At 42.7% G+C, this 18,087-nt stretch overlaps 2 protein-coding genes across 4 annotated transcripts in view; one reads left to right on the top strand and one right to left on the bottom strand.

Moving 5' to 3' along the window:
• The window catches only part of si:ch211-278j3.3 (E3 ubiquitin-protein ligase RNF19A), a 63,267-nt gene extending 61,030 nt beyond the window's left edge, over window positions 1-2,237 (bottom strand). The window contains exon 1 of one of the 2 annotated variants that reach the window (XM_064991753.1): window positions 2,130-2,237. The gene's annotated coding sequence lies outside the window, so the exon portion shown is untranslated. The remainder of the gene's footprint in view (window positions 1-2,129) is intronic. The other variant, XM_064991752.1, reaches the window with a different exon arrangement.
• Window positions 2,238-2,498: 261 nt separating this feature from the next.
• On the top strand, window positions 2,499-14,765 carry znf513a (zinc finger protein 513a). 2 transcript variants are annotated; one of them, XM_064991751.1, is made up of 5 exons: window positions 2,499-2,700; window positions 3,260-3,384; window positions 8,491-8,628; window positions 11,078-11,743; window positions 12,448-14,765. In XM_064991751.1, exons 1-5 carry the CDS (start codon window positions 2,690-2,692, stop codon window positions 13,290-13,292), a joined length of 1,785 nt encoding a protein of 594 aa, XP_064847823.1. In that variant the 5' UTR covers window positions 2,499-2,689; the 3' UTR covers window positions 13,293-14,765. The 2 variants fall into 2 exon arrangements, with proteins under 2 accessions (XP_064847823.1, XP_064847822.1); XM_064991750.1 differs by having other exon boundaries at window positions 11,075-11,743; window positions 12,448-14,764.
• Window positions 14,766-18,087: the final 3,322 nt, after the last annotated feature.

Below are 18,087 nucleotides of genomic sequence, written 5' to 3'. Positions count from 1 at the left end.
CTTACGCCCACCAACTGTAGTTGGTGACATAGTGACAAATTACATTTTCACATTTCAATAGCTCTTTAACCATTACTCCTAAAATGTTCAATCCATTGATTTACTGGCCACCATTACTGTGGTTACATGTTCAGTATACTGTATTGACCAGCAAACCCACTGCAGCCTACCTCACCAGCTCACTCTCCATCCCTGTTCAGTATATATATTGACCAGCCTACCTCACCAGCTCACTCTCCATCCCTGTTCAGTATATATATTGACCAGCCTACCTCACCAGCTCACTCTCCATCCCTGTTCAGTATATATATTGACCAGCCTACCTCACCAGCTCCCTCTCCATCCCTGTTCAGTATATATATTGACCAGTCTACCTCACCAGCTCCCTCTCCATCCCTGTTCAGTATATATATTGACCAGCCTACCTCACCAGCTCACTCTCCATCCCTGTTCAGTATATGTATTGACCAGCCTACCTCACCAGCTCACTCTCCATCCCTGTTCAGTATATATATTGACCAGCCTACCTCACCAGCTCACTCTCCATCCCTGTTCAGTATATATATTGACCAGCCTACCTCACCAGTTCCCTCTCCATCCCTGTTCAGTATATATATTGACCAGCCTACCTCACCAGCTCACTCTCCATCCCTGTTCAGTATATATATTGACCAGCCTACCTCACCAGCTCACTCTCCATCCCTGTTCAGTATATATATTGACCAGCCTACCTCACCAGCTCACTCTCCATCCCTGTTCAGTATATATATTGACCAGCCTACCTCACCAGCTCACTCTCCATCCCTGTTCAGTATATATATTGACCAGCCTACCTCACCAGCTCACTCTCCATCCCTGTTCAGTATATATATTGACCAGCCTACCTCACCAGCTCACTCTCCATCCCTGTTCAGTATATGTATTGACCAGCCTAACTCACTAGCTCCCTCTCCATCCCCGCTTTGGACAATTAATAACAAAACTCTTTTCCTTTAAGGTTGATATTAACGATGAAAGGAAATATTATCTGTCCTATTGTGTACCGATGTTAAATACTGTGGAAAAATATAAAAAAAACAGGGAAAATAAGTACTTAGAACTACCAATTATAATAGATAAATATTAAAGAAAAGGGTAAAAACAACACTGGACTTAACCCCCTAACTGTCAAACTAATATTAATGTACAACAATATAGAAGATACATGTGTGTCCTGTGTGGCTCAGTCGGTAGAGCACGGTAGAGCATGGCGCTTGCAACGCCAAGTGTCGTGGGTTCGATTCCCACTGGGGCCACCCATATGTAAAAGTAGTGGCCCCAGCCGACTTGTAAGTCGCTTTGGACAAAAGCGTCTGCTAAATGGGATATATTTATTATTACATGAAGAGGTTCTGCAATATGGGTGTATATCCCCTGCACACTTCTTAGGTGTCTAATTGACATGACCAAGGAGCTATTTAAATGTAAAACAATGAAACATGTATGTTATGTGCGTGATTTTACAGTACACAAACAAGAGAGTGCACTATAAGGCTAGTCCGTGGACATTCTAAAGTGTGTTTGAGTTCAGTAGGTCACATGACCAAGGAGCTATTGAAATTAGAAAGTTTGAAAAATTATTGTAAAACCATGTGAGATGACAATGAACAAACCAAAGGGTGTCTAATATAGGATAGTCAGTGGACATTATGAACCTTGTTTGAAGTCAGTAGGTCACATGAACAAGGAGCTATTGAAATTAGAATGTAAAAAAAAAAGTTTGTACTTTGTTTACGCTCCCTAACTAATTAATCTATGAATACAACATGATGCTCACATTTCCACATGTTTATTAGCTTTGGAAAGCGAATGAATGTCCGAATCATAAACATAAGACATGTGCAATGTTGTGTGCAATTTTTCCAACATCATGACACTTATTTGGAGTCTGTGGCTCAAGTGGTTTGAAAACGCGAATATCCGTCGAATATCCAACTTCAAACTGTCTTTACCCCGGTAGTTCTGAGACATTTCTACAACTAATTAAAACTCTAAAAATAAACACATGGGCAAATGTTACCAAACATGATAATAATAATGCCTGCAATACGGGAGGCAGTTAATTGTTAAATTACACTTTCCATACTTACCTTGGAAGGCTACTGTCTCTGCGCTGATCGCCTGTGAGTGAGACAACGTTAGCTCGTCAATGGGAGAGTAGTAGAACGCCCCTCTGAATAATGGCTGTAGTTTTGGCTTAACTGCGTTGGGAAAAAGAAAGACTCAGGTGAGATACACAAATGCTTGTATTTTCTCGTAGTGGGGAAACGAGTCACTTTTTACAACACACATTACATTTTATGGACATAATTAATGAAATGTCCCTGAAATGTCCATTTAAATAGGCTGCAAATGGCTGAAACTATTTTTTAACAGAAAGGAAATAAAATAAAACTACATGTACCACGAAACAGTCGACCGGAAATGTATTTCGGATGCGGAAACACGTGTAACAACGGAAGAGAATGTATACAATGGAAATCAAAAAATCAATTAAGTTATGAAAAACACCATTAATTGTCTTTCTTTGTCGCAGCTGCACATAAAAAATGGCGGATATCTCGACACAGTCATTTAGATCTCGTTTATGAACGTTTACATGGAGCGTTGAGTTACTGGATGAAAACGGCTACAGACGAGAGGTTTATTTATGATATTTAGGTAAGTTAGCTTGATAACTAACGTTAGTCATACTTGTTTTTTTCTACAGCTAAGGTTACGGATCGTAATCGTTGTCTACATCTTGTCATTAACTAGCAAGTGTACTTTGTTTTTATAACAAACTGCACTTCAATTTGAAACCGTAGCCTTTCAGTCAAATTAGCCTGGTAACGTTACGTGTAGTCATTGATGCTAACATTATTAGCTAGATAGATAACACAATTAGATAGTTAGCTGTCTACAAAGGATCATTAAGGGCCGTGAGCAAGCTGCAACAACATCCCCCGGACAGAGCCATTTAATCTGGCCGCATCCCTTTACTCAGCCAAATGGCTTGCTATGGTTATCTCTAATGTTAACAAGGCATTTTTAATCATGGATGTACTGCTGTTACCTAGGTCTGTGTCACGCAGTTGCTAGCTAGTTAGCTGTGCCTTTACCAGCGCTATGTAGAGATGTAGCTAGGTTCAATTATGCCTGAATTGCTTAAATGCTTTGGCATATCTGATTGAGATATATTTATCAATCTTTTTTTCTTTATTTTTTTATCTGTGTCTAGAACCACTGGAGAAGCACAGTTTCCTGGAAAGCAGCATGAGCTGATAGTGCCTGAGGTCTTCCAGAAGAGAGAGGCTGACCGGAAGATGCCAAGAAGAAAACAACAGAATCCTCAATCTGTCAAGTGTAAGGGATCAAACTTTCATTCTTATAGCACAAACAGACTGGTACCCAGGCTATGTATCGTTCCAAACATTGTCATATGCCAAACATTAACTAAGAATACAAAAAAAAAAAAGTGGAATGTTAGGAGAAAAAGAAAACCGGTCTGGATATCAGGCCAACTATGAATTGGCCCTGTATGGAACGGGGACGGTCGCTCCCATTCTGTATGCGGAAACAAGCATTATACTGCCATTGTTGTTTTACATTGTGTCCTGTCTGTGTACACCGGCTACCTGATAGTCACATTTTGAAATACAGGCACAACAGCATTCATTCACAACATAATTAGTTCACTGGAATGTTTTGTAGGGTGTAAACTGATTTGGTAATGTTATCTAACATGGTGAAATGAACATACTTTGTGATGAAAACCATCCTACTCCAATAGGCATTTGACTGGCGAACCTGGCAATGGTTAAACAATTGTTTTCACGTGATAATCTTTGAGGAACAGATGATGTCCAAAAAATGATAAGGAACCATAGTTAGACGAAGCTAATAGCCGACAGGAAATGACTTGAATGTTATCAGATAGCTTATACATAGCCTATGGGAAATGACATGTCATCAGGTTAAGCTTTATTTATACAGCGCATTTCATACATGGAATGCAACAGAATGTGATTCAAAGGGGAAAACTAATCAAATCTAATCTGGAAAATGTCAACAACTTTGAAAGTTAAGTGCTGAAACTGGCTCTCGTGAGGACCTCCACAGGAAAGGATGACCCAGAGTTACCTCCGCTGCAGAGAATAAGTTCATTAGTTACCATCAACTCCGACTGTAACAAAAATACATGCTACAGAGTTCAAGTAACAGACACATCAACTGTTCAGAGGACACTGAGTGAATCAGGCCTTCATGGTCGAATTGCTACAAAGAAACCACTACCAAAGGAAATCAATAAGAGACTTGTTTAGGCCAAGAAACACAAGCAATGGACATTAGACCGGTGGAAATCTGTCCTTTTGGTCTGGAGTCCAAATGTGCTATTCTTGGTTCCAACCGCTGTGTCTTTGAGACACAGAGTAGGTGAACAGATGATCTCTGCATGTGTGGTTCCCACCGTGAAGCACGGAGGAGGTGTGATGGTGTGGGGATGCTTTCTTGGTGACATTGTCAGGGATCGTTTTAGAATTCAAGGCACACTTAACCAGCATGGTTACCGCAGCATTCTGCAGCGATACGACATCCAATCTGATTTGGCCTTAGTGGGACTATCATGTGTTTTTCAACAGGACAATGGCCCATCACACCTCCAGGTTGTGCAAGGGATATTTGACCAAGAAGGAGAGTGCTTGAGTGCTGCATCAGATGACCTGGCCTCCACAATCACCTGACCTCAACCCAATTCAGATGGTTTGGGATGAGGTTGACAGCAGAGTGAAGGACAAGCAGCCAACAAGTGCTCAGAATATATGGGAATTCCTTCAAGACTGTTGGAAAATCATTCCAGGTGAAGCTGGTTGAGAGAATGCCAAGAGTGTGCAAAGCTGTTATCAAGGCAAAGAGTGGCTATTTGAAGAATCTCAGATATAAAATATATTTAGATTTGTTTAACACTTTCTTGGTTACTACAGTACATGATTCCATATGTGTTATTTCATAGTTTTGACGTCTTCACTGTAGAATAATAATGTAGATCCTTCTATATAACAACTATCCCAGGGAGGCCCCCGGACCCTCTAAACAAGGGGACTGGAATTAGCCAAACCGGTTTGAGTGTGCCAAGAAATGCAACGCTGATGGGTTTTTCACATTCAACAGTTTCCCGTGTGTATCAAAGACATCGTCGACATCTAGCCAACTTGACACAACTGTTGGCGTCAACATGGGCCAGCGTCCATGTAGAACGCTTTGAACACCTTGTGGAGTCCATACCTGACACATTGATTCTGTTTCTGAGGGCATAACGGGGTCCCACTCAAGATTAGGAAGGTGTTCTTAATGTTTTGTACACTCTGTGCATAGGGCACGGGTCAGATTAGGATCTCAAGGAATTCAGCTACACATATGTTTTATGTAGGAAATCTGTTCACTCAGTATTCCCACGAATAAAGCCATAACAATCTCATTTTGGAGTTTAGCTGTAGTCAATTTGTAATGTACAAATTATAATCATGCCCAGACAAAAACCGTCCCGCAGCTGAATCTACTTGCCTAGGGAGTAGGTGCCATTTGAGAACCAACCAGACGTGTTCAGTCATGTACTGTTATGCATCACATTCTCCACTAGAGGGCAGCAGATTTAACTCAGTGGTGTGGTCTGTCTGACACATTGTCGAATGCACACTGCCTGCTCTCCAGGACACCCGATATGACAGGAAGGTCCTTGATCTTTTTGGCATCAACCGCCACTGTCTGTTCACCCGCTATCATCCAAAAGGCATGGTCAGTACAGGTGCATCATGGGACTGAGAAACTCTCACTTCTTATTCTGGTTTTCATTCCCTGATTTTAATATAAAGAAGGAAATGCAATTACAGCATACAATTCTCTTACATGTAATGATCGTCTTTGGTGACATTTGTCAAAGGGTAGTAGGCCTTTTGTCGGAAATTAGGGACGATACTTTTTTTTAAATTTTTACTTTATTTGGGATTTATTTTGTACTGGACAAAAAATAGAAATGTAACATGCAACAATTTTAAAGATTTTACTGCATTACAGTTCATGTGAGGAAATTTGACATTTTCAAATATCTTCATATGACTGAGAATGCATTTGTTGGTCACAGAGCAAAAGTATGCCTCAAATCATTGGCATTAGTATGGATTTGGTCCCTCCTACTCTTCTAGGAAGGCTTTCCACTAGATGTAGGAACATTGCTGCTATAACAGCCTCCACTCTTCTGGGAAGGCTTTCCACTAGATGTAGGAACATTGCTGCTATAACAGCCTCCTCTCTTCTGGGAAGGCTTTCCACTCGATGTAGGAACATTGCTGCTATAACAGCCTCCACTCTTCTGGGAAGGCTTTCCACTAGATGTTGGAACATTGCTCCAGGGTCTTGCTTCCATTCAGGCACAAGAGCATTAGTGAGGTCGGGCACTGGTGATTAGGTCTGGCTCGCAGTCGGCGTTCCAATTCATCCCATAGGCGTTCAATGGGGTTGAGGTCAGGGCTCTGTGCAGGCCAGTCAAGTTCTTCCACACCGATTTTTGACAAACCATTTCTGTATGGACCTCGTTTTGTGCCACGGGGGCATTGTCATGCTGAAACAGGAAAGGGCCTTCCCCAAACTGTTGACACAAAGTTGGAAGCACAGAATCATCTAGAATGTCATTGTACGCTGTAGCGTTAACATTTCCCTTCACTGGAACGAAGGAGCCCGAACCATGAAAAACAGCCCCACACCATTATTCCTCCTCCACCGAACCTTAGTTGGCACTCCAGAGAACACGTTTCCACTCCGGAGTCCAATGGTGGCGAGTTTTACACCACTCCAGCCGACAGCCATGGAAACCCACGTCATGAAGCTCCCGGTGAATAGTTCTTATTACGTTGCTTCCAGAGGCAGTTTGGACCTCGGCAGTGAGTGTTTGCAATTGAGGACAGACTATTTTTACGTGCTTCAGCACTCGCCGGTCCCGTTCTGGGAGCTTGTGTCGTCTACCACTTTGCGTTTGAGCCGTTGTTGCTCTTAGGCGTTGCCACTTCACAATAACAGCACTTGCAGTTAACCCTGGCAGCTCTATCAGGGCAGAAATGTAACAAACTGACCTGTTGGAAAGGTGGCACCCTATGACGGTGTCACGTTGAAAGTCCGAGCTCTTCAGTAAGGCCAGTCCTACTGCCAGTGTTTGTCTGAGATTGCATGGCTGTGTGCTTGATTTTTATTGACCTGTTTCTATTTATTATTTACTCTATTTAACCAGGTAGGCCAGTTGAGAACAAGTTGTCATTTACAGCTACGACCTCTGGTCAAGATAAAGCAAAGCAGTTTGACACAAACAGAGTTACAAAAACACAGTCAATAACACAATAGATAAGTCTATATAAAGTGTGTGCAAATGTAGTAAGATTAGGGAGGTAAGGCAATAAATAGCCCAGAGTGGTGAAATAATTACAATTTAGCATTAACACTGGAGTGATAGATGGGCTGTGTACAGGTACAGAGATCAATAAGCTGCTCTGACAGCTGATGCTTAAAGTTAGAGGAGATATAAGACTCCAGCTTCAGTGCTTTTTGCAATTTGTTCCAGTCATTGGCAGCAGAGAACTGGAAGGAAAACCTGTCAGTAACGGATTTGGCTGAATCCACTAATTTGAAGGGGTGTCCACATACTTTTGTGCGTTAAAGGTACGGGTGTGGATCAGGGAACCAGTCAGTATCTGGTGTGATCACCATTTGCCTCATGCAGCACGACACATCTCCTTCACATAGAGTTGATCAGGTTGTTGATTGTGGCCCTTGGAATGTTGTCCCACTCCTATTCCGTGGCTGTGTGAAGTTGCTGGAAATTGGCAGGAGCCGGAACACACAAATGTGCACTCCGCTCCAGAGCATCCCAAACATGCTCAATGAGTGACATATCTGGTGAGGATGCAGGCCATGGAAGAACTGTTGCGTGAGGCCAGTTGGATGTACTGCTAAATTCTCTAAAATGATGTTGGAGGCGGCTTATAGTAGAGAAATTAACATTAAATTCTCTGGCAACAGATCTGGTGGACATTCCTGCAGTCAGCATGTCAATTGCACGCTCCCTGAACTTGAGACATCTGTGACATTGTGTTGTGATATAACTACACATTTTAGTGGCCTTTTATTGTCCCCAGCACAAGGTGCACCTGTGTAATGAGCATGCTGTTTTAATCAGCTTCTTGATATGCCACACCAGTCAGGTTGATCGATTTTTATCTTGGCAAAATATTAAATGCCCACAAACAGGGATGTAAACAAATGTTTATGCACACAATGACATAAACATATTTATTGTGATTTGGTGGAAAATGTATCACGAGCAGAGATAAGAGCAGACATGGGAGCAACACTTTTCCATGTTTTTCTATTGTTGTTTAGTTATCGATAGCGTATGTTCGATGGAGTTGTTGCTCTGTGTTGCAGTGGATTCTGAAGATGGTGTAGTGACCATTGTCGCTCCAGGAATCCTCACCTTGGAGGCAGATTTCCTTCTGGGACACGACCTTGAGTTTTGTGATGCCGACCATGACAAGATCCTAGGCCTGGACGACAAGTACTCAGGTTGGTACTTTAAAAAAAATATATATATATATATATTTATTAAAGTTTTATTTGACCAGTTTAGTCACAATTAGGTCAAATCTCTGAGGGAGGGAGACCTGGCCCCGAATTTATAAAGTGTCTCTGAGGAGATTGCTACTGTTCTGGAATCAGTTTAGCATTTATATGGTGGTGCTTTATAGTCCTGGTCAAACTCCAATGTTAAATTTAAAATAATATCCCTACCCACCATACTGTTATCTGACGCCAAAGTCGATGACAATTGGCCAATCAACTTGGAGGTACACTGCACACTCCCCGCCTCTCGTCATGACACGTCCTGCCACCCCACCGAGAACTACTCTACCGGATTTCCTGACATTAGTGTCATCCGTTATTTATTTTCTTCAGCTCTTGTTTTTTCAAATATTTGTTTAATCATGTTTGTGTAGTAAATATTTCTGCCCCCCCCCCCCTCCTGTCAAGCACATTGTTGCATTCCATGTCTGAAATACAACTTGATATGATCTGACAATTTGTGACAGTTGGATTTAGATCCATTTGGACTGAGTACGTTTTGTAGACAAGTTAAGGTTAAATTTACACTTTACAGCACATTTCTGCCCAATTAAAAAAAACAACAATGTGCTACATTTTCTTTGTAGCATTTCAGAAGAATCTGAGTTGTAAAACCGGTGCAATTCAGTTGCTTTGCAACAGTAGTGGCTTGCTGCTCGCTAGCGGGCGGCTCGCTAGCTAACGCCAGTTGGATGAGAAGCGAAATGATGGAAGGCTTTTCATATGGCTGAAGTCATCTGTGTAATTAGAGCACAAACATAAAGTTGGCTAACCTCCTTGGCTGCTGTTATCGCCAGCTCTGGGAAAACTGCCATGTTGCTAATGTATAATACCTGCACACGCCAGAATGTCGCTGTTTAAAAGATCCAGAGAGCATTCTAAACATTCTAAACCTTTATGTATTAATTCAGTACGCTTCCTCCCATCTCTATGACGTTTTCTTATTGTCATTATTATCCAAATTGTGCTCGGACTGATCCACACAGTGCCGAGTTACATTGACGTTGTCATCAACAAATAAAAAGTAGCAGTGTTGTACATGAAGCATCCAAGTGAAACACAATCGTCATCATCGTCATCATCATTCCTTGCTTGCTGGACCTGTATGTAGTATAAAGAAAATGTCATGCTTGCTAACTTGGTTAGATATGTGCTAAAATGAAAGTTTTCAACACAACTGTTTTAGACAACAACAAAAATAGATTTTTTAACAAGCAAGATAAAGAAATATTAAATTAGTGCTGAGTTAATTAACAAAACATTGGAGCGAACGCGTGTCAATTTTTTAAATAGTACATTTTACGTAACAGGGTTCGTAGCTCACCTGGGATTTGAGGTTCCTGGGTTTGCCTACCGGAGGGGATATTTTGACCATTTCTCTTTCCTGTATCGTATTTGACACCACCCTCCCTTTCCCGACACATACACCGGCACGCAAACGCACAGTGCGTGCTTATTTTCATTAATTAGGTGTCTCTTTTAAAGAACCTTTTGGGTTCGTTGGGCATTGTTGAATTGCAAGGGACAGGGAGTGTGACAACGCGGCTTGAGGCTATGTCTGAGTTATCTGCATCACCTTCATGTTAACCTAGTTGGGTTTTAGCCTGATGCCTTATCTCCTTTCAGAGTATGAATACTCCATATATATATATATATATAAGGTACAATCTTTTTTTCAAATAGAAATATAATAATATCAAACACTATAAAACTATTTGGTGGAATGTGCTTTGTGGGTTGCCTGAATGGGCAAGTAAAATTATCTTGAAGTTAATTTACTTTGACTCTAGTGTCCTCCTTTTTTTGTGGTGACACAACAACAAAAGAAACCAAGCCAAGCATCACGCCGTTCTTCTCCCAAAATTCCCCCCATCTACTCTCTTTCACTCAACTGCGTTCAGACTGTACACCCTCGGTCTCGATGAGCCATGTAATGCCTTAAGCTGCGTTGCAGTGCCTTAGTCCTCGGGAGGGCTGAATAAATTAATGTGAAATGGCACTAGCTTTTCTATTTATATATATTTATATTATTGTATGTACTGTGTGTTTTTGTGTGTGTGTATATATATATATAATAGAAAAGCTAGTGCCATTTCACATTAATTTATTCAGCCCTCCCGAGGTCTAAGGCACTGCCAAAGGTTATGATAAAATGCGATCTGTTGGCATTTAAGATAAATGAGAAATGTTTTTCAGGCGAGTGCTCAAACAGTCAAATGCCAAATTCCCATCTCGAACTCCACCTATCCTTCCCCCATCCCAACCTCCCTCTCCCACAACTTGTAGAGTCCATGTCCTGACAAATTGAGGGGGGGATGCAACTCCGATATGAGTAAGGTGTTCCTATTGTTTGGCCTGTTCCTTATACTGCTGTTCTCTCCCCCTGTAGCAGCTGAGATCTCTGTGTACCCTCTGGGTGATGAGGAGAGTTGTGCCTTCAGCAGTCTCAGTATGGCTGGGCAGTGTGACCAGGAGCAGGGCCCTGGGTCCCAGCCCGACCACGAGCCTCCCTACTTGTCCTGCCGGGGCTGTGGTCTGGACCTAGTGGGACCCTACTGTCACCGCTGCTGCAAGGGAGAAAGGGGGGAATTCAGAGGTTTTCGCTCCGGTTCGCGATCACAAGCGGACGATAGCGAGGAAGGGGACGGAGGCGGGTTGGACGGCGCTGATGGAACGGACGATAACTTCATAATGGGCGACGACGGTCCTTCCTCCAAGCGCCACTCCTGCCAGTTGTGTGGGTTCTCCTCACGCTATGCCAATCACGTCAAGAGGCACATGAAGACTCACAACGGGGAGAAGCCGTACCGTTGTCCCCTGTGTACCTACGCCTCGGCCCAGCTGGTCAACCTGCAGAGACACCTGAGGATTCACACTGGGGAGAAACCATACAGCTGTGACTCCTGCTCCTTCGCCTGCAGTTCCCTAGGCAACCTGAAAAGGCATCAGAGGATGCATGTGGTGGGACAGGAAGCAGTCAGACCTGCTAGTGGACCTCCTATTGGTCCCTCTGGTCTGAAGAGGCAGCGGGAGGAGGAGCCTAATGTGCCAGCTGAAGGTACTGTCAAGGCTTTCCATTTAACTTGATTTGATTTGAAAAACGTGAACTAAAGATTCAGGCCTGGAATTGTTTAAAGATGTGTTCATGTATATCCTCCTAAACGTATATTGTCTGTATTTTTATATATTTTAGACAATTTTAGATATATATGTATATGTGTGTGTATATGTATATGTGTGTATATGTATATGTGTGTATATGTATATGTGTGTATATGTATATGTGTGTATATGTATATGTGTGTATATGTATATGTGTGTGTATATATATATATAAGTATATATATATATATATATAAGTATATATATATAAATATATATATATATATAATATAAATATATATATATATAATATAAAAATATAAATATATATATATATAATATAAAAATATAAATATATATATATATATATAAATATAATATAAATATATATATATATATATATATATATATAAATATAATATAAATATATATATATAAATATAATATAAATATATATATATATATATATATATATATATATATATATATAATATAAATATAAATAACTTGCTTGTTTCTCCCAAGTTATAATATATTATATATATATATATATATATATATATATATATATATAAATAACTTGCTTGTTTCTCCCAAGTTATAATATATTATATATATATTATAACTTGCTTGTTTCTCCCACGTCTGCTCTCGTTCCAGAAGCCCTAAGGCCTGACCTGAACCTCCACGTAGGGGGCTATAACAGAGACTACCTGCCATGCTCTGATGGACTGAGGGTACCACCACCAGAACTCCCTGAGCACCATCCCTCAAGACTTCTGGAGGTGCCTGGCTGTGGACCTGGGGCTGAGTCCGGGGTTGGGGCTGTGGTGGGAGTGAAGTCCGAGGATACGCTCCCTCCTCTCCCTTTCCTCTTCACCTGTCGTCTCTGTGGTATCCCCATGGAGGACGAGGACGGCTCCACCACCCAGATCTGTGCCAAGTGCACCCTGGACATGCTGAACAAGGACTCGTCTGGCCCCAACAGCCCCGGGGAGCGTGGGGACAAGGTCTACACCTGCAGTGCCTGTCCCTTCCTCACCCACTACCCCAACCACCTGGCGCGACACATGAAGACGCACAGCGGAGAGAAGCCGTACAAGTGCCCTCAGTGCGACTACGCCTCCGCCCACTTCGACAACCTGAAACGCCATCACCGCGTGCACACGGGCGAGAAGCCGTACAAGTGCCACCTGTGTGACTACGCCTGTGGGAACCTGGCTAACTTAAAACGTCACCAACGAGTCCACTCGGGCGCCAAGCCGTTCCAGTGCGCAGTGTGTAGCTACAGCTGTAACCAGAGTATGAATCTGAAGAGACACATGCTGAGACACACGGGAGAGAAGCCTTATAAGTGCCAGCAGTGTGGCTACACCACGGGACACTGGGACAACTACAAACGACACCAGAAGAAACATGGCCTCGCCACCGACGGATGGGTCAAAGTTCAGAGGCCATGTGCCCATGAGGAGGAGGAAGACAGGGAGGTGGGACAGCCAGAGTAAAGAAGGAGAGTTGGTGTTTGCTCAGATAAGGAGAAGAGCTGGGACATACATTTAACATGTAAATAAAAGATAAATCCTAGATTGTTTTTGTTATTTTGTCAAAGATCTTCTGCGACTGCTATGTAGAATCATGCAAAATATAAAATGTTTGTGTTTATTCTTATGTTTTTATACCTTTGGAAACAGAGTTGGAAGGAGGAAGCTATTTAGATTGTTGTTGTTGCCAGACACATTTTTTAATTTTACCTTTATTTAACCAGGCAAGTCAGTTAAGAACACGTTCTTATTTTCAATGACGGCCTGGGAACAGTGGGTTAACTGCCTGTTCAGGGGCAGAACGACAGATTTGTACCTTGTCAGTTCGGGGGTTTGAACTCTCAACCTTCCGGTTACTAGTCCAACGCTCTAACCACTAGGCTACCTGCCGCCCCATGAACTACTTTAACATTCCCCTAAAGCCCAAAACGCTGCATTCTCCACCATGTGCTGTTTTCTTACACACGCCAACTGTGCCCTACAGCTCCTTCAAACATCATTGCACATTATGGCTTACAACCACTAGTTGACCTCTTCTTACAGATGTAGGACCTTCATTTGAACCAGTTTTGCTACAGCAGGAAAATATTCCTGCTTGCAACAGGAAATGTGGATTATAATTCATGGACATTTTTTTTGTAGGGGTTGATTTTTTTATTTTTTTATTTATTTTTTCTCTTCAGGGCAAATCAAGTCTGACATTTCAAAGTGGAAATTAAACATTTTAGAAGCTTGATTTTTTTTTTAAAACTTGTACACAAGTTTGCTTGGAAAATTGTCAGCGACAAAAGTAATCAAATTAAGATCCTACATCTGTACCAGTCTAGTCTACAATTCCAAACTCTCTACTGTCCACTTCATCTTCCATCTCTCCTCCTCAACCCCTTATATCTCCATTACAACCTGGGGGGCAGGACACAGCGTTTTGGAACGTTCAGATAGAAATATGCTATGTAGAACAATTTAATGTCTGCTCTATTCAGGGTATTTCTATCTGCTTACGGTCCAAAACATCTGACTCCTGAAGCTGGTCTCGTTGAGAAAGGCCCCTCGGACGGACAGTGTATGGACTTAGCTTGATCCCAGATCTGTTCCTGACCAACTACTGTCAATGACCATAGGCGTTGGCAAGACTGCACAAACTGATCTGGGACCAGAGGGGTATACTATGAAGTAAAATCAAAGAGTTAGCCAGAGAACTTTGATAAACAGCCAGAAATATTAACTTGGATACACCACATGACCAAAAGTATGTGGACACCTGCTCGTCGAACATCTCATTCCCTAATCATGGGCATTAATATGGAGTTGGTCCCCCTCCCCCTTTACTGCTGTAACAGCCTCCACTCTTCTGGGAAGGCTTTCCACTAGATGTAGGAACATTGCTGCTATAACAGCCTCCACTCTTCTGGGAAGGCTTTCCACTAGATGTAGGAACATTGCTGCTATAACAGCCTCCACTCTTCTGGGAAGGCTTTCCACTAGATGTAGGAACATTGCTGCTATAACAGCCTCCACTCTTCTGGGAAGGCTTTCCACTAGATGTAGGAACATTGCTGCTATAACAGCCTCCACTCTTCTGGGAAGGCTTTCCACTAGATGTAGGAACATTGCTGCTATAACAGCCTCCACTCTTCTGGGAAGGCTTTCCACTAGATGTAGGAACATTGCTGCTATAACAGCCTCCACTCTTCTGGGAAGGCTTTCCACTAGATGTAGGAACATTGCTGCTATAACAGCCTCCACTCTTCTGGGAAGGCTTTCCACTAGATGTTGGAACATTGCTGCTATAACAGCCTCCACTCTTCTGGGAAGGCTTTCCACTAGATGTTGGAACATTGCTGCTATAACAGCCTCCACTCTTCTGGGAAGGCTTTCCACTAGATGTTGGAACATTGCTGCTATAACAGCCTCCACTCTTCTGGGAAGGCTTTCCACTAGATGTAGGAACATTGCTGCTATAACAGCCTCCACTCTTCTGGGAAGGCTTTCCACTAGATGTAGGAACATTGCTGCTATAACAGCCTCCACTCTTCTGGGAAGGCTTTCCACTAGATGTTGGAACATTGCTGCGGGGACTTCCATTGGTAGTGAGTGTTGCAACCGAGGACAGACAATTTTTTTTAAAGAGCTTCAGCCCTCGGCGGTCCTGTTCTGTGAGCTTGTGTGGCCTACCACTTTGCGGCCGAGCCGTTGTTGCTCCTAGACGTTTCTGCTTCACAATAACAGCACTTACAGTTGACCGGGGCAGCTCTAGCAGGGCAGAAATTTGATAAACTGACTTGTTGGAAAGGTGGCATCCTGTGATGGTGCCACGTTGAAAGTCACTGACCTCTTCAGTAAGGGTCATTCTACTGGCAATGTTTGTCTATGGAGATTGCATGGCTGAGGGCTTGATTTTATACAGCTGTCAGCAACAGTGTGGCCGACAAAGACGAATCCACTAATTTGAAGGAGTGTCCATATACTGTGTGTGTGTGTATGTATATATATATATATATATATATATATATATATATACTGCTCAAAAAATAAAGGGAACACTTAAAGAACACAATGTAACTCCAATCACACTTCTGTGAAATCAAACTGTCCACTTAGGAAGCAACACTGATTGACAAAACATTTCACATGCTGTTGTGCAAATGGAATAGACAACATGTGGGAATTATAGGCAATGAGCAAGACACCCCCAATAAAGGAGTGGTTCTGCAGGTGGGGACCACAGACCACTTCTCAGTTCCTATGCTTCCTGGTTGATGTTTTGGTCACTTTTGAATGCTGGCGGTGCTTTCACTCTAGTGGTTGCATGAGACGGAGTCTACAACCCACACAAGTGGCTCAGGTAGTGCAGCTCATCCAGGATGGCACATCAATGCGAGCTGTGGCAAGAAGGTTTGCTGTGTCTGTCAGCGTAGTGTCCAGAGCATGGAGGCGCTACCAGGAGGCAGGCCAGTACATCAGGAGACGTGGAGGAGGCCGTAGGAGGGCAACAACCCAGCAGCAGGACCGCTACCTCCGCCTTTGTGCAAGGAGGAGCACTGCCAGAGCCCTGCAAAATGACCACCAGCAGGCCACAAATGTGCATGTGTCTGCTCAAACGGTCAGAAACAGACTCCATGAGGGTGGTATGAGGGCCCGACGTCCACAGGTGGGGGTTGTGCTTACAGCCCAACACCGTGCAGGACGTTTGGCATTTGCCAGAGAACACCAAGATTGGCAAATTCGCCACTGGCGCCCTGTGCTCTTCACAGATGAAAGCAGGTTCACACTGAGCACATGTGACAGACGTGACAGAGTCTGGAGATGCCGTGGAGAATATTCTGCTGCCTGCAACATCCTCCAGTATAACCGGTCTGGCGGTGGGTCAGTCATGGTGTGGGGTGGCATTTCTTTGGGGGGCCGCACAGTCCTCCATGTGCTCGCCAGAGGTAGCCTGACTGCCATTAGGTACCGAGATGAGATCCTCAGACCCCTTGTGAGACCATATGCTGGTGCGATTGGCCCTGGGTTCCTCCTAATGCAAGACAATGCTAGACCTCATGTGGCTGGAGTGTGTTAGCAGTTCCTGCAAGAGGAAGGCATTGATGCTATGGACTGGCCCGCCCGTTCCCCAGACCTGAATCCAATTGAGCACATCTGGGACATCATGTCTCGCTCCATCCACCAACGCCACGTTGCACCACAGACTGTCCAGGAGTTGGAGGATGCTTTAGTCCAGGTCTGGGAGGAGATCCCTCAGGAGACCATCCGCCACCTCATCAGGAGCATGCCCAGGCGTTGTAGGGAGGTCATACAGGCACGTGGAGGCCACACACACTACTGAGCCTCATTTTGACTTGTTTTAAGGACATTACATCAAAGTTGGATCAGCCTGTAGTATGGTTTTCCACTTTAATTTTGAGTGTGACTCCAAATCCAGACCTCCATTGGTTGATAAATTTGATTTCCATTGATCATGTTTGTGTGATTTTGTTGTCAGCACATTCAACTATGTAAAGAAAAGAGTATTTCATAAGAATATTTCATTCATTCAGATCTAGGATGTGTTATTTTAGTGTTCCCTTTATTTTTTGGAGCAGTATATATATACACAAATTATTTTGGTGGTTGAGTTGGGGTAGACCATTGCCATTTCAAGTTGAACTTTCCAAAAAAAAATGCAAAAAAAAATTCAGAATATTTAAGGAAAGTTGTAGTAATGTAGTGTGTTGCTGTGGAAACGCTCACTGTGAAGCCCATTTGTTATGTTCTCCTGTTTTGTTTCTACTTGAAGAAGCAAGTATGCTTCCCCAAATGCACCCTATTTCCTATGGGTCCTGGTCAGAAGTAGTGCACTACATGGGGAATATGGTGCCATAGGGCTCTGGTCTAAAGTAGTGCACTACATGGGGAATATGGTGCCATAGGGCTCTGGTCTAAAGTAGTGCCCTATTATAATGGAATAGGGTATATATGTGTGTGTGTGTGTATATATATATGTGCATATATATAGCGTTTATTTTGTTTACGTGACTATTCTCATTAGATGTGCATTTCTTAAAAAAACAAAAAGATTTCCCCCTTCATCTTAAATGTGTGATGTGCCATTAAGCTTGTTATACGGGAGAAATGTACAAAATTACCATGAACTATACATCTTATCAAGTCAATTTGTTACTATATACAGTAAAACAAATATCAGGTTGTAACAAAATGATGGATAATCTGAAATGCATTGATTAGCCTAGCCTGGAGTGCCCCACATTTCGTTGTGATG

Source organism: Oncorhynchus masou, chromosome 16, assembly GCF_036934945.1.
Source record: "Oncorhynchus masou masou isolate Uvic2021 chromosome 16, UVic_Omas_1.1, whole genome shotgun sequence".
Taxonomy (NCBI): domain Eukaryota; kingdom Metazoa; phylum Chordata; class Actinopteri; order Salmoniformes; family Salmonidae; genus Oncorhynchus; species Oncorhynchus masou.
This window is presented reverse-complemented; position numbering and strand designations above follow the sequence as displayed.

What these genes read in the sequence shown, in the direction of transcription:
- znf513a (XM_064991750.1), top strand. An exon ending in GAATCCTCAATCTGTCAAGT is followed by an intron (nt 3,385 to 8,490) that starts GTAAGGGATCAA and finishes TCTGTGTTGCAG; the next exon opens with TGGATTCTGAAGATGGTGTA. An exon ending in GCCTAATGTGCCAGCTGAAG is followed by an intron (nt 11,744 to 12,447) that starts GTACTGTCAAGG and finishes CTCTCGTTCCAG; the next exon opens with AAGCCCTAAGGCCTGACCTG.